The sequence below is a fragment of the Echinops telfairi genome, unplaced genomic scaffold, assembly GCF_000313985.2.
Source record: "Echinops telfairi isolate 266 unplaced genomic scaffold, ASM31398v2 ScPeMD7_7416;HRSCAF=8454, whole genome shotgun sequence".
NCBI lineage: Eukaryota > Metazoa > Chordata > Mammalia > Afrosoricida > Tenrecidae > Echinops > Echinops telfairi.
The window spans coordinates 5,918,622-5,932,170 of NW_022111316.1; the positions used below are offsets into that span (position 1 = coordinate 5,918,622).

Consider the following 13,549-nt stretch of genomic DNA (forward strand, 5'->3'; position numbering starts at 1 on the left):
AACTAGGAGGGGAGAGTTCCCTTTGAACCATGCATCTGGTTTGCCTCTCTCTATGGGTTCGACCTCTGGTTGTTTGGGACTTGTGTTGAGACCTATCACCTGAGCTGATTTCACCAGCTTCTATACCCTCGTGGATTAGGAGGGTTATCCAGATGGGTATCAGAAATTTGGATTTTTGAGACTTACCAGCGACCACAACTCCATGAGTCCTTTCCCTGCACACCGTAAGTGCTGTGTGATCATGACCATGAATCCCGGGACCCAGGGAATATAGAGAATATCCTTAGGGGAGGAGTGGTAGTTGTTATCAGGGATAATGGATCAGAGGAGAATTTTTGAAAAGTGGGATATTTTGGACATATTTAACCTCCACCTTCTTGGGAATACTCTTGAATTAATTATTCTAAAAGAAATTATTTCTTCAAGCCCTATCTTAATTTTCTCAAAAGACATAGAACAAATTAAGAAATAACAGCTAGATCTGGAACCCAGGACCATCTTTGAACATTATCTGTGAGTCCTTAAACAAAATATTTCATGAATGAGCTATTCTAAAAATTAGGAACCAAAATACTCTAAAGTCTTTTCCCAGATACTTGCATAGTTTATGTTCCAGTGCTACCATCTCTTCTCTGATAGCTGCTTTATATCATTCCTCATTGTACTTTTCCCTACTTCAAATTTCCTTCACAGTGATTGCTTCAATCCAATGGTATTTTACATATATTTCTATTCATTTAACATCTGCTCATGCTACAATGATACATGATCAAATGAAGTAGGGAATTCGTTGTAACTCCAGAAACCAAACAACAACGAACCAAATATCGCTGGATAAAAAAGGGCTGATTTTCAGATGAGGAGAAAACAATTCTTAGTTTAAAAAATAGTTTTAGTGGCATGTAATTCAATCATACAATCATTTTCAGAAGAATTGTGCAATCATCAGCACAATCACTTCTTCTCATACTCATTATTACCCATCTTCCCCAGTCTCTCCTGCTACGACTCTAGGTAATTTCTAATACAGCTACTCCCTTTATAGATTTACCTGTCCTGAATTTCATGTGCAGAAAATCATACAAATCGCAAGCAGAAAGAAAACAAAATCCAACAACAAGGGTGCAAAACAAAACAGAGAAAAAAAATCTCAATCAAAAGGAAATCAGAAAAGATTTAAAACAAAACAACTTTAAAATGGATCAAAGGGGAGATCATATGATAAGGTGTTCCATATTTACATAACTACATCTGCCATAATTGATTTTACAATACTCTGTCTGATACCAAAGCTACTCACATTCCTGGCCTACAGTCAGAAGGTATCCATGGAGGGTTGGAATCCACTTAGGTATCCTGCAAATGGATTTGGGACTTCCACTATTGTCAATAATCTTCTACACACTGGATGTTCACAATTTAAGCTCTGATACAGTCCCCTTGTTTGGATTTGGATTTTATTATTTCCAATCCTTGGATCACAAAGACTGGTGTGCTTCTGCCATGTGGACTTAGTCGATGCCTCACTTACATAGCTGCTTGTTTAAAGACAAGACACTCTTTTCTCCTGATAACTGGAAACCATTTGGTTTCTTCATCACATTTTTCTACATCCTCTGTGTCAGGGATCTCTTCATTAGAGAGAATATTTGAGTAGTGCTGTGTCCTAAGAGCTAATTGTTTTTATATTGGTTCTAGAATTAAGTGTGAGCTCCAAACCCATTCTTTTTAATCATTTTATTGGGGGGCTTGGACAACTCTATCACAATCCATACATCCATCCATTGTGTCAAGCACATTTGTATATTTGTTGCCATCATCATTCTCAAAACAGTTTCTTTCTACTTGAGCCCTTGGTATCAGCTCCTCATTTTCCCCCTCCCCTCACCCTGCCTCCCTCACAAACCTTTGATAATTTATAAGGTTTTATTGTTTTTCCATGTCTTACACTTTCCAATGTCTCCTTTACCCACTTTTCTGTTGTCATCCCTCAGGGAGGGGGTTATATGTAGATCATTGTGATCAGTTTCCCCTTTCTCCCTCACCTTCCCATTTCTCTCCTGGTATTGCTACTCTCATTATTCATCCTGATTATTGGTCTCATTATCTGTCCTGGATTCCCTGTGTTTCCAGCTCTTATCTGTACCAGTGTAAATGCTATGGTCTAGCCAGATTTGTAAGGTAGAATTGAGATCATGATAGTGGGGCAAGGAACCATTAAAGAACTAGAGGAAAGTTGGATGTTTCATCGTTGCTACACTGCATCCTGACTGGCTCATCTCCTCCCCGATCCTACTGTACAGGGATGTCCAGTTGCCTACAGATGGGCTTTGGTTCTCCACTCCCACACTCCCACTCATTCACAATAATGCCTGATACCTGATCTTATCAACACCTCGTGATCTTCCATGTGGGCTTCGTCCCTTCCCTGCTAGATGGCTGCTTGTCTATCTTCAAGCCTTTAAGACCCCAGATGCTATATCTTTTGATAGCCAGGCACCATCAGCTTTTTTCACCACATTTGCTTATTTACCCATTTTGTCTTCAGCGATCTTGTTGGGAAGATGAGCGTCATTGAATGCCACTAACCAATTTTTATATCTATGGTTTATTTATGTTTGTTGTTCACTTTAAAGACATTTTATAATATTATGATAAGGACCATTATAAGTCTCCCCCCTGGGGAATGCGGGAATTCTTTTGCTATTGTAATTAATTTAGCCAATGGTACAGAATTTACAATACTGTTGAGAAAATGAAATTATACATATATAAACCAGCTTTTCATACCATAATACATGATTTATTGACTTATACAGATTAAATGTTTAAGTGACTGGTCATTATTAACCTGAATAATAGAAGTTGGTGGTAGGACAAAACTTTCAATAGTACTCATTCACAGAGTCAGAACCATGCTTACCAGAATAATATATACAAGAATGCAAAGAGAGCATTAAAATGGTGAATATATGGTAGCCCAAGGCCACTATTTATTTGTCATTATCAATTCAAGAGATCAGAACCTAAGTCCAACAAACCCCAGTCCTATACCCTTCAGATGTCGGTCATCTGCTTCACACAGTCAGGTGTTTCTGCTTGAAACCTTAGGGAGTATGTCAGTTCCTTAATTCTGCGACAGGTGAGTTTGTGGTAAAGCCCAGTTCACTTATAGGGGTTTCCACATCAAATCCTTCTGTTCTTGCTTGTGAAGGATGTTATGTGCCTCTAGGAGACATAGTCTAAAGTCAAGGGCTTAATAGGAAACTAGGTCAAAAGTTTCCATTTAGGACCATAGTGCCAGTCCTATTCTCTCTTTGGTTAGATATAAGTGTTTTTCCTTCTCGGAAGTTGTGCTACCTGGTTTATCCACCAACAGAAGTGTAAACAGGGTAATTCTTTGCTCTGTACTTTTCTTATTCCTTTAGCAAGATATAAATATTATCAATTCAATGTAATTAATTTTTAAAAATCCATTTAAAATCCTTAAATGAATTATATATGGTTTTCAAGTAAAATGCTGAACTGAACATTTTTCTTCAATTTTGTTTTGGAAATATTAGGATATCAGAGCTGGATGATTCAAGAGAGATCCAAGTTCCTTGGTTTGTTTTTCTGAATGGTGCAAATGATCACCTGCTTTTCCTTTCTGATTTTTATTTCTCTTTTGAATTTTTCTTCATGAAGTTTGAAAAGAAATACCCCATGCACAGTTCCTCATGAAGACAGCTACATATGTGGAAATATATTGCAATTATCGGTGGGTGTATATGAGTGAGAGGGTAGGAACCCTGGTGATGCTGTAAGTTAGGTGTTGGGCTGTTAACCACAAGGCCAGTAGTTAGAAATCACTATAAGCTCCATGGGAGAAAGATTAAGCTGTCTGCTCCCATAAACCCAAACCAAACTCACTGCCATCAAGTCAATGTTGACTCATAGCAACCTTCTGTGGGTTTCCGAGACTGTAACTATTTATGGGAACAGAAAGCCCAGTCTTTCTCCCATTTAGCTACTGGTGGTTTCCACTGTGTGGACTGCAGTCCAAAGCTTGACCATTACCCTACCAGGTATCCTCCCATAAAGAATTACAGTCTTGGGAACTACTCCATGATAGTGGGTTTGGTTAGGGTTTCTATGCGATAAGGAGGGAAAGGGAGAGGGATAGGGAAAGGGAAGCGAAGAAGAGGAAGAAGGAGAGAGAAGAGAGAGATTAATTATCTGGACAAGAAAGACACTTTTGATAAGAAGAAAATAGTTTATATAGATCAGAGTATCTGTGGATATGTGAGAGAGAGGGAGGTGCAGATAGAGAGATAGATAGATGTATAGATCGATGGATGTGTAGATAGAATTTGAGGTGGATGAAGAAAGAAAGGCAGAAAGATAAAATAGATATGTTTCTTTATAAGGTGATATGAAGTAGATTCTGAAAGTGTTTATGTAGATGTTCTCATGTTTATGAAAATACTAATATAAGAATAAGGGATTAAAATAATAATTAAGATTAAGGGATTCATAGATAAAAGTCAGTGAGTGAATATTGAAATACATGGAATACATGCAGAAATGGTATCAGATGGAAACGCTCATGCACTTTGCCACTTTCAGTTTGCCAAGGATGAGAAAATGTCTTCTGCAAACCACAGCACAGTGACTGAATTCATTCTCTTGGGACTCACGGATGATCCAGGGCTGGAGAAGATCCTGTTTGGAGTGTTCCTGGTGATCTACTTAGTCACACTGGTGGGGAATTTGTGCATGATCTTCCTGATCAGGACCAATTCCCGTCTCCAAACTCCCATGTATTTCTTCCTTGGTCACCTCTCCTTTGTAGACATTTGCTATTCCTCCAATATTACCCCCAATATGCTGTACAACTTCCTCTCCGACACAAAGACCATCTCCTATGCTGGCTGCTTCACACAGTGTCTTCTCTTCATCGCCTTGGTCATCACTGAGTTTTACATCCTGGCTTCCATGGCACTGGATCGCTATGTTGCCATTTGCAGCCCTCTGCATTACATGACCAGGATGTCCAAGAGCATTTGCATCTCCTTAGTCACCGTCCCTTATGCCTATGGCTTCCTTAATGGAATCTCTCAAGCACTTTTGACTTTTCATCTGTCTTTCTGTGGTTCCCTTGAAATCAATCATTTTTATTGTGCGGACCCTCCTCTTTTGATGTTGGCCTGCTCCGATACCTACGTGAAAAAGATGGCAATGTTTATAGTTGCGGGCTTTACTCTCTCAAGCTCTCTCTTCATCATTCTCCTGTCTTACCTTTTCATTTTTGCAGCCATCCTGGGGATGCGTTCTGCTCAGGGCCGGCACAAAGCCTTCTCTACCTGTGGTTCCCACTTGACAACGGTCACTATCTTTTATGGAACCCTTTTCTGCATGTACTTGCGCCCCCCTTCTGAGAAATCCATAGAGGAATCAAAAATAATTGCGGTCTTTTATACTTTTTTGAGCCCAATGCTGAACCCACTCATCTATAGCCTAAGGAACAAGGATGTGATTCATGCCATGCAGCAAGCGGTCAGGGGGAATCTCTTCCGTAAACCTGCAATTTAGAGATCTGTTTACTGTCAACCATTAAGCTCCTCCAGGAAGAGTGATTCCCTGCAAAAACAAAACAAAAAAATAAATCTACTCCTACAGCATCAATATTTGTTTATCATAATGAGCTCTCAAAGTTCATGTTAATTTCCTTTCAAAATTAATATCTCTGGGACAGATTGGCATTAGATACTATAAGTTACTAAAGGTTTAAAAATTCTTAAATGATAGTAACAATATTAAAGGCCATCTTTAACATTTAAAAATAGGCTTTGATATTTAAAATTATTTGCTACTGCGGGGATCTACTGGGAATCATTTGGTTGGGATCTATTAATTCCATATGAAAATAAATCTTTTTACTTACCTGGGGAAATTTCAAAACCAACTTACCATGATTGGAAAATTGGAAATGTGTCTACTCTGAGTAAAACTGTTTATATTTCGGTTCAGCTTAGGATGGCCATACTTAAATATAATCTTATGAAAGGAATTTGGTTGTACTTTGTGTCATGGATCATCGACACTCCATCCTATCTCCTATGATCACTTTTAGACATTTTAAAATGTGTATCCTACAGTGATGTTTCCGTAGGTGTTCCTCCAGCCTATGGCATACACAATTTGAGAAACCGTGTCATGGACAAACTTTAGGAAAGATAATACAGATTATTACTTTCAACTTTACCTCTCAACATTTCATGCTTCCAAGAATATAAATCGCATTCTATCATTGATGGTTGATTGTGGATAGCTGCATTCAAGGCAGCATATCTAGCATAGAGCTAGTTTACTGAGAGTCAATAGAATCTATTACTTGAATATTTGCAGAACCAAAACTGCATGAGGAATATACCAAAAATAAAGTTTTAGAGTATAATAGGTGTGTATGTATCTTTCTGGATATGAAGACGTTTACTGTGGTTCATAAATCAAAGTTTTCTTGAAAAGGTTGATTCAATAGTCCTTTAAACATCTGTTGAAAAATGCGAATAAAAAGGAAGACTTTATAAAGGAAAATATGGATTATGTATTTATATGAGTCACTAAGTTAATTTATGTATTATTAGTTAACTAGGTGACTGCATAGTGAACCATTTATATGTGCATCATTATAAAATTATCATAAATATATTGTATTTTATTATTTTGTACTATGTTTTACATAATATAAATTAACATATTATAGTCAGTATAGTTAGTGAAAAAAAGGATTTAAATAAAGAAAATAAATATACTATAATATAAATATAAATACAAACGTAACCACAAACATCTATATAAATATATTCCCTTTGGTGTGGATTGCTCAGTGGTATGCAGGGTCACTATGAGTGGAACTGACTCCAAGGCAATTGACAGCAACAACAAAAACCCAAACTCGTGGCCATCAGTCCACGTTGGCTCAGACCCTTCCTAAAATGCAGAGAAGAACTGTCCCAATTCGTTTCTAAGACTGAACTCTTCATGGGAGAAGACAGTCCCCGGCTTTCTCCCACTGAGAGGCCGGTGGTTTTCAAACTGCTGACCCTGTGGATTGTAGCCCAAGGTCTTGTAGCCCCCAAACGCTCAACAACTACGGCATATTAAATTTACATTTCAAAGTCATTTGTCTGCTTATTTTTTGGTTTTTTTTAGAGTGGTGGTGGTGGTGATGGCACAGTAGTGGAGCATCAGGGTGCTGACTTGCAGAGAACCAACAAGAAGAACAGTCTAGAAATGAGTTGTAGAGCTCATTTCCTATTGGTTGTAGAGTTCTCGGGGCCTCTTCTTTTTGAAGACTAGTATCATTGGGTCTGGGGGGATTCCCTTACCTTACAAAAGCTGCTCTTTTTTTTTAAAGAAAAGAGTTGTGTTTCCATTTCCACCCTGGGCTGCTTTGCTGAAACATAAATATCATTTGGGGAAAAAAAAGCTTAGTGGCAAAAACCACTCTAGATATTATCCAAATAATTATACCCTCATTTTAATTTTCCTGTACTGGGAAGGACCATGGCTTTCAGTAGTCATTTAACCTCCAATCTTGGCAACTCACTGAACATAAAGAATTGACCTATTTGTGGTTGCTGTTGTTTTTTAAACTACATTTATGATTGCATTTTTCATTTTGGAAGTCTTTGCATGAGAGCTACTTCAAAATGTGCTGTTAGTAGATGACTGGGTGTCACCGAGTCAGCACTAACTCATAGAAACCCTGTGTCCTGCAGAAGGAAACACGGTCCATTCCTGGGCTGTCTACATAATCGTCGCTATGTTTGAGATTATTGCTACATCCAGTGTGTTAATCCAGCTTGTTGAAGGCATTCCTCCTTTTTGTTTACTCTCTACTTTTGGAGCTGCGATCTGCAATGTCCCCAGGTGGAAATCAGCATTCACTCCTTGGGAGAAAGACGGGGCTTTCTACTGTCATGAAGTCTCAGAAAATCACTTGGGGCAGTTCTTTGCTACCCTATAGCATCACTATGAGTGGGCATCAACTCAGTGACAGTGAATTTGGTTTTGATTCTGGTTCTATTTTACCAAGCATGTTTTTCGCCAGGGATAGGTCTACCTTGACAATAGGACCAAGGTCCGTTTAAGATTTAGTCTCACCCTTCTCACATATAGGAAGCAAATAGAGTTGTTTGTACTTATGGTAGTCAATATTCTTCTCCAACATCATGATTCAAAGGCATGAATTCCTTCTTCAGTCTTCGTTATATTATTATTTTTATAAAGATACATCCTTCTTTAGTCTATTCTGGCATGCACTTCACGGAGGAATCTTGCAAGTGTTTCCTTCTTAGCATTTTTTTCTGCTGACCATCAGATAATCTGTTTGCTTCTGAAATGGCTCTTTGTACACCCAGAAGAACAGCAAAACTATTCTTGGGTTAGAATCTTCTAGACCTTATAAACATTCTCCGACCCAGTGATTGGGTGGATGTTACAAAGACTAGGAATGAAGGAGCCAAACTGAGCAATCTCATTTTGCTTTATCATTGATTGTGGATCCAAGTAAAATGTAATCCTTGATACTTTCAATATATTATCCTTTTATTTAAATATTTCATGCTGGTTCAGTTGTGAATTTTTTTTCTTTATATAACCCATACTAAAAACTGTATTCTTCATTAATAATTATTTCAAATGCTCTCATATTTTAGCAAATAAGCTTAGATAATCTGAATATCATAGATTATTGACACATCTTCTTTCATTCCCAATGCTGCATTTTTCTCAATATAGTCCAGCTTCTCAGATTAGTTTTTCAAGACACAGATTTAATTAAGCATTGTGAAAGGATACGGTCCTGATGTATTGATAATTACCAGTGATTTGAAGAAAATTTTAGAAATGAAGAGGAAAGATCAATAGTTGGAAAAAATGAAGAAAAAAATCCAACCCTTGAATTGAAATACCGAAGACTCTTGTGGCAAAATATTAAATGATGCCAGAAGTGACAAAAAAGATGGGAGAAATAGAGCCCGTGTATCCAAAATATTGGTCAACAACCAACCATTTCAAGTGGTAGTTTATTATCAAGAACCAATGGTGTTGAAAGAACCCCAAACTGCACTGAATCATTAATGAAAAACAAGACCACATGAAATGATGAAATATCTGTTTAAATATTTAATCAAACCAATGCAGTCCTGGAAGCACTTACCAGTGCAAACCAAGACATTTGGAAAACACCCACCTGGCCTACCAACTAGAAATGATCCATGTAAGTGCCCATTCCAAGACAGTTGAAGCAGCAGAATACAAAATTTAAAAAACAATGTGATTAACATCATATGTAAATATATTTATGGTGAAGACAATTCAAAAACAGATGAAGCAGTATATCAAGAGGGAACTTCTAGGAATTTTAGCTGGATTCAGAAGATGACATGGAATGGTGGAGTATCATTGCTGTCTCCAGGTGGATCTTGACAGAAAGGAGAGTACAGGCATTAGATTTGGTGGGTTAAAATAAATGAACAGTATCGCAAAAAGTAGGAATACCTAATGATGTTCCTTTGGAACTTGTATTCAGGCCAAGAAGTCTTTCTTCAAATAGAACAATTTGATACTGCCTACTTTAAAAACAAGATATACATTTATATTGTATCCTTTCACCATACTTATTCAACTAATATGCTAAGCAAATAATGAAAGAAATTGGACTATATAAAGAAGAATAAAACACCAGAGTATGAGGAATGCTTATTTATTACCTGTTATATACAGGTGACATAACTTTGCTTGATTAAATCAAAGAGAACTTGAAGCACCTACTGATGAAGATCAACGACCAGGCCTTCAGAATGGAATACAACTCAATGGAAAGAAAACGAAAATCTTCACTCCTGGAGCAATAGGCAACACATGATAAGTGGTGAAAAGACTGAAGTTGTCAAGAATAACATTTTACTTGGATCCACAATCAATTTTTCATGGACGTAGCAGCCTAGAAACCAAAGGATATATTGCACTGGACCAATCTGCTGCAAGAGACCCTGTTAGAATTTCACTTTGAGGACTCTGGTACGCCTGACTCTAGCCAGGGCATTTTCAATTGCTTCACATCCATGGAAAAGGTGGATAATGGTTAAAGACAATTAAAGAAACATTGATGATTTTGGAATTATGGTGTTGGTGAAGGGTACTGAACATATTATGAAGTGGTCAGTAGGAGTCAGAATTGGCTTGATGTTAGTGAGTTGCTGGGATTTCCCCCCAAAGAATTACCAAATGTGTGTTGGAGGAAGTACATCAGAATGATTCTTAGATGAAGATCTGTGAGACTTCATTTCACGTACTTCGCACTTTATCAGGAGGACCCAGTCCCTGGGGACTGACATCATGCTTGGTAAAATATAAATCCAGCAAAAAGAGAAAGACCCTCAACAAGATGGATTGTCACAGTGGCTGCAGCAATTGTACTCAAACAGCAATACTTGTGAGGATGGTGCAGGATCAATTTTTTTCACTTGTACCTAGAGTTTGGAGCCCTGGTGGTGTAACGGTTACTTGTTGGGATGTGATGATCCTCATGGTCTGCATTTCAAAACCACCAGCAGCTCTGAGGGTGAAGATGGGGTTTTCTACTCCTGGAGACAGTCTTCAAAACCCACAGGGGTTCTATGGGTCAGCATTGACTCACTGGCAATGAGAGTGTATATGTAGAGTCAGTATGAGTTGAAACTGGATAGTACCTAACAACACCAATCTGTGTAACTATCACACAGGCCAGGATTCTATTACAATGTTGAAACTATTGTAACCTTTAAAGTAAAGACAACGAAAAATCAACAAATACAAGTGAAACAATTACTGGTCCAGAGGATATATCCAATACTCTGACCATTGTCACATTTATGTAACTAAAGCCATTAGATACCCTCATGGGAGGTATACATCAATTGCTTAATCCCATGCCCTCTAATCTTACATATACCGATAAAAATAAATGTAAGATATCCATTTCACATGTAGATTTCTGATCATGTGATCTCACATTGAACAGTATGGATACTCTGTCACGACACTTGTGAAAGAGCTAAGAAGATATAATATCTTTCCCACTCATTTAATGACTATTCAAACCCAGTCCTTTTTCTTGTCAGGAAAGTCAGTTTGTAAGTTTGATGATTTTTTTAGAATTATTGTGTATTGATGTATTACTCTATCTGTGCTAAAGATGTATATATTTGACAAGGTTTTTTGAGGCTTTTAGATATGGATTTGGGCCTCCAATGAGTATTGAGATCTCCATATCATCAAATTAAGGCTATGCTCTAGAGGAACAAAGAGTCTGTTAATTGCTTGTTTAAAAATTTTTTTGAATTTCTTTAGGGAATACATCTCAGAAAGCAGTATAAATCTCACCACCTTAGTTTAACAGAATATGGTAAATCAACCTTTAAAGGTAGGTCATTTCTACTATTTCACACTAAAAAAATGCACCAGGTTCTTTTATGTAGAGATTAGCATTCAATCCCATAAGAAAAAAAAACACAATTTTTTATTTGCACTTGATTTTCATATTTACTAATAAGATTATATTGCCCAATGAAACAAATTATTATATCAAAACTGCTTAAAATCAAATAAGTACAGTGTTAAATTGTGATTCTCAAAGATTAATTTTTACAGATTACCTTATTTCCATAAACAATAAAGAAAATTTGGCTAGACCTGGAAATGAAAATCATACTTTAACAATATTGTATTTCCCTGGGTGAACATTTTGATGAATGTGTTAGTAGCACAGAAAGGTTAAAGGAAATCTATAGTTTTGCCAGATTCTTGCATGGGGCATTTACTGTTACTATACTATTCATGCATGACGTTCTCTGAATGGCTTTCAGAAAATATTCCTTATTATACTTTTCCGTCTTCATTTTTCATCTCTGTTCTTGCTTCTCCATGACATACAGTATATGTTGCCTATTTTCTAGATATTTATTTCTTTTAATATAATCCAAGCTTTGTAAGAGCTGTATTCTCAGCTCCCAGAATAACAACAAAAAAAATCAAGCTTTGCAGTGTAAATGAATTACTAATGTCCAAATTTATAAAACATACAGGATCATTCTTGACTCTGTAATTTTCACCTATATATCAAGAGATAAATTTAGTTAACTGAGTGTTCTTTAAATGATTTCACCAGAGAACTATGGGCTAGGAATGAAAACGTTATACTGAACATTCATGTTGCATATTTCAATCAATAGTGTATCATAACTGGAGAGACCAGAGAGATGGAACAGCTTCCATTTGTTGGTGGATTATACTAGATACTGAATATGTTTTGTTGGATTCTTTTTCTTTAATTTTAATTCACATCTGTAATTTTTTAATCCATGAAGTTGGAAAAAGCATCCGATTCAGTTTTTCCCAACAACACAGATATAAAGGTATGAGTATGCATACTTATGCAAGCAAGATCATTTCAAAGGGCTTGCTACTATGGCTCCAGTTTATGCATGCATGAGTTTTTTCTAAACCAAATGTGTTTAAACAGGTTTCACATGTGCTTTAGTCATATTAGGGTAACTTGAAAAAGTAGGTTCAACCAAAATAGTTGCTTCTGAGGGGCTCTTCTGGCTGAGTTAAATTCAAGACAGAGAGGCCAGATCATAGGGTTAAGGTGAGTGTTTTGGGGGATACAAAAGCAGTAATCTTGATAGATTTCCTCAAGGTACACAGAATGATCATGGAAGAAATTTTAAGAAAATTGAAAAGAACATTGGTAATATAAAAGCCAGGAAAGTTGCATTGAGGACTCCCCACAACCCACCTCCAATTATAATAAAGCACCCTTTCATACTTCCAGGGTAATTTCCTTGAGAAACCACTCAAATTTCATTGAGAAACATAACATCATCCATTATTCTACAGCCGTGATATTGCCCCATCAGATGTGTTATTGTTACTCAAACACAAAGAACATTTAAGAGGAACATCATTTGAGTCCCACAGGAAGTTTAGATTGTCATTTTGATGTGGTATAAATCAGAGTACAGATCCTTTGGGGAATGGTGAGCGGGATGACAGCATTGCCTTCAGAAGTGTGTAAACCTGGATGGAAGCTATGTCAAGAAAAAACACCTTCTCGTTGTACTATTTTTGTTTAATAAAACTTTCTCTGACCTTGTAGATGTATTTTTTGATTATCTTATTATTATGTGTGTGGTGGGGTGAGGCAGGTGAGAATTTGAAATAGAGCAAGAGAGTCTCAGAGAAACAGAGAACACGGATGTTTGTTGTTCATTGTTGTCAAGTAGATTCTAAAAATGGTTCATGTACACATACTTGTATATTTATTTAATGACAATCTTGTTTAATAAGAATAGTATAAGCATAATTATTCCAAGATGCAAGGTTCAGTGAATGAAAGAAAAGTGAATTTGAATGCAGAAATAGTATCAGATGGAAACGCTCATGCACTTTGCCACTTTCAGTTTGCCAAGGATGAGAAAATGTCTTCTGCAAACCACAGCACAGTGACTGAATTCAT

General features: G+C 36.9%; 1 protein-coding gene across 1 annotated transcript; it reads left to right on the plus strand.

Annotated features, from left to right (window-relative positions):
• The first annotated feature begins 3,204 nt into the window (after nucleotides 1-3,204).
• LOC101638020 (olfactory receptor 5M10) lies at nucleotides 3,205-5,574 on the plus strand. Its single transcript, XM_004714947.2, has 2 exons — nucleotides 3,205-3,218; nucleotides 4,623-5,574. The coding sequence occupies exon 2, from the start codon at nucleotides 4,627-4,629 to the stop codon at nucleotides 5,572-5,574; it is 948 nt and encodes a 315-aa protein (XP_004715004.1). The 5' UTR covers nucleotides 3,205-3,218; nucleotides 4,623-4,626.
• The last annotated feature ends 7,975 nt before the right edge of the window (nucleotides 5,575-13,549 follow it).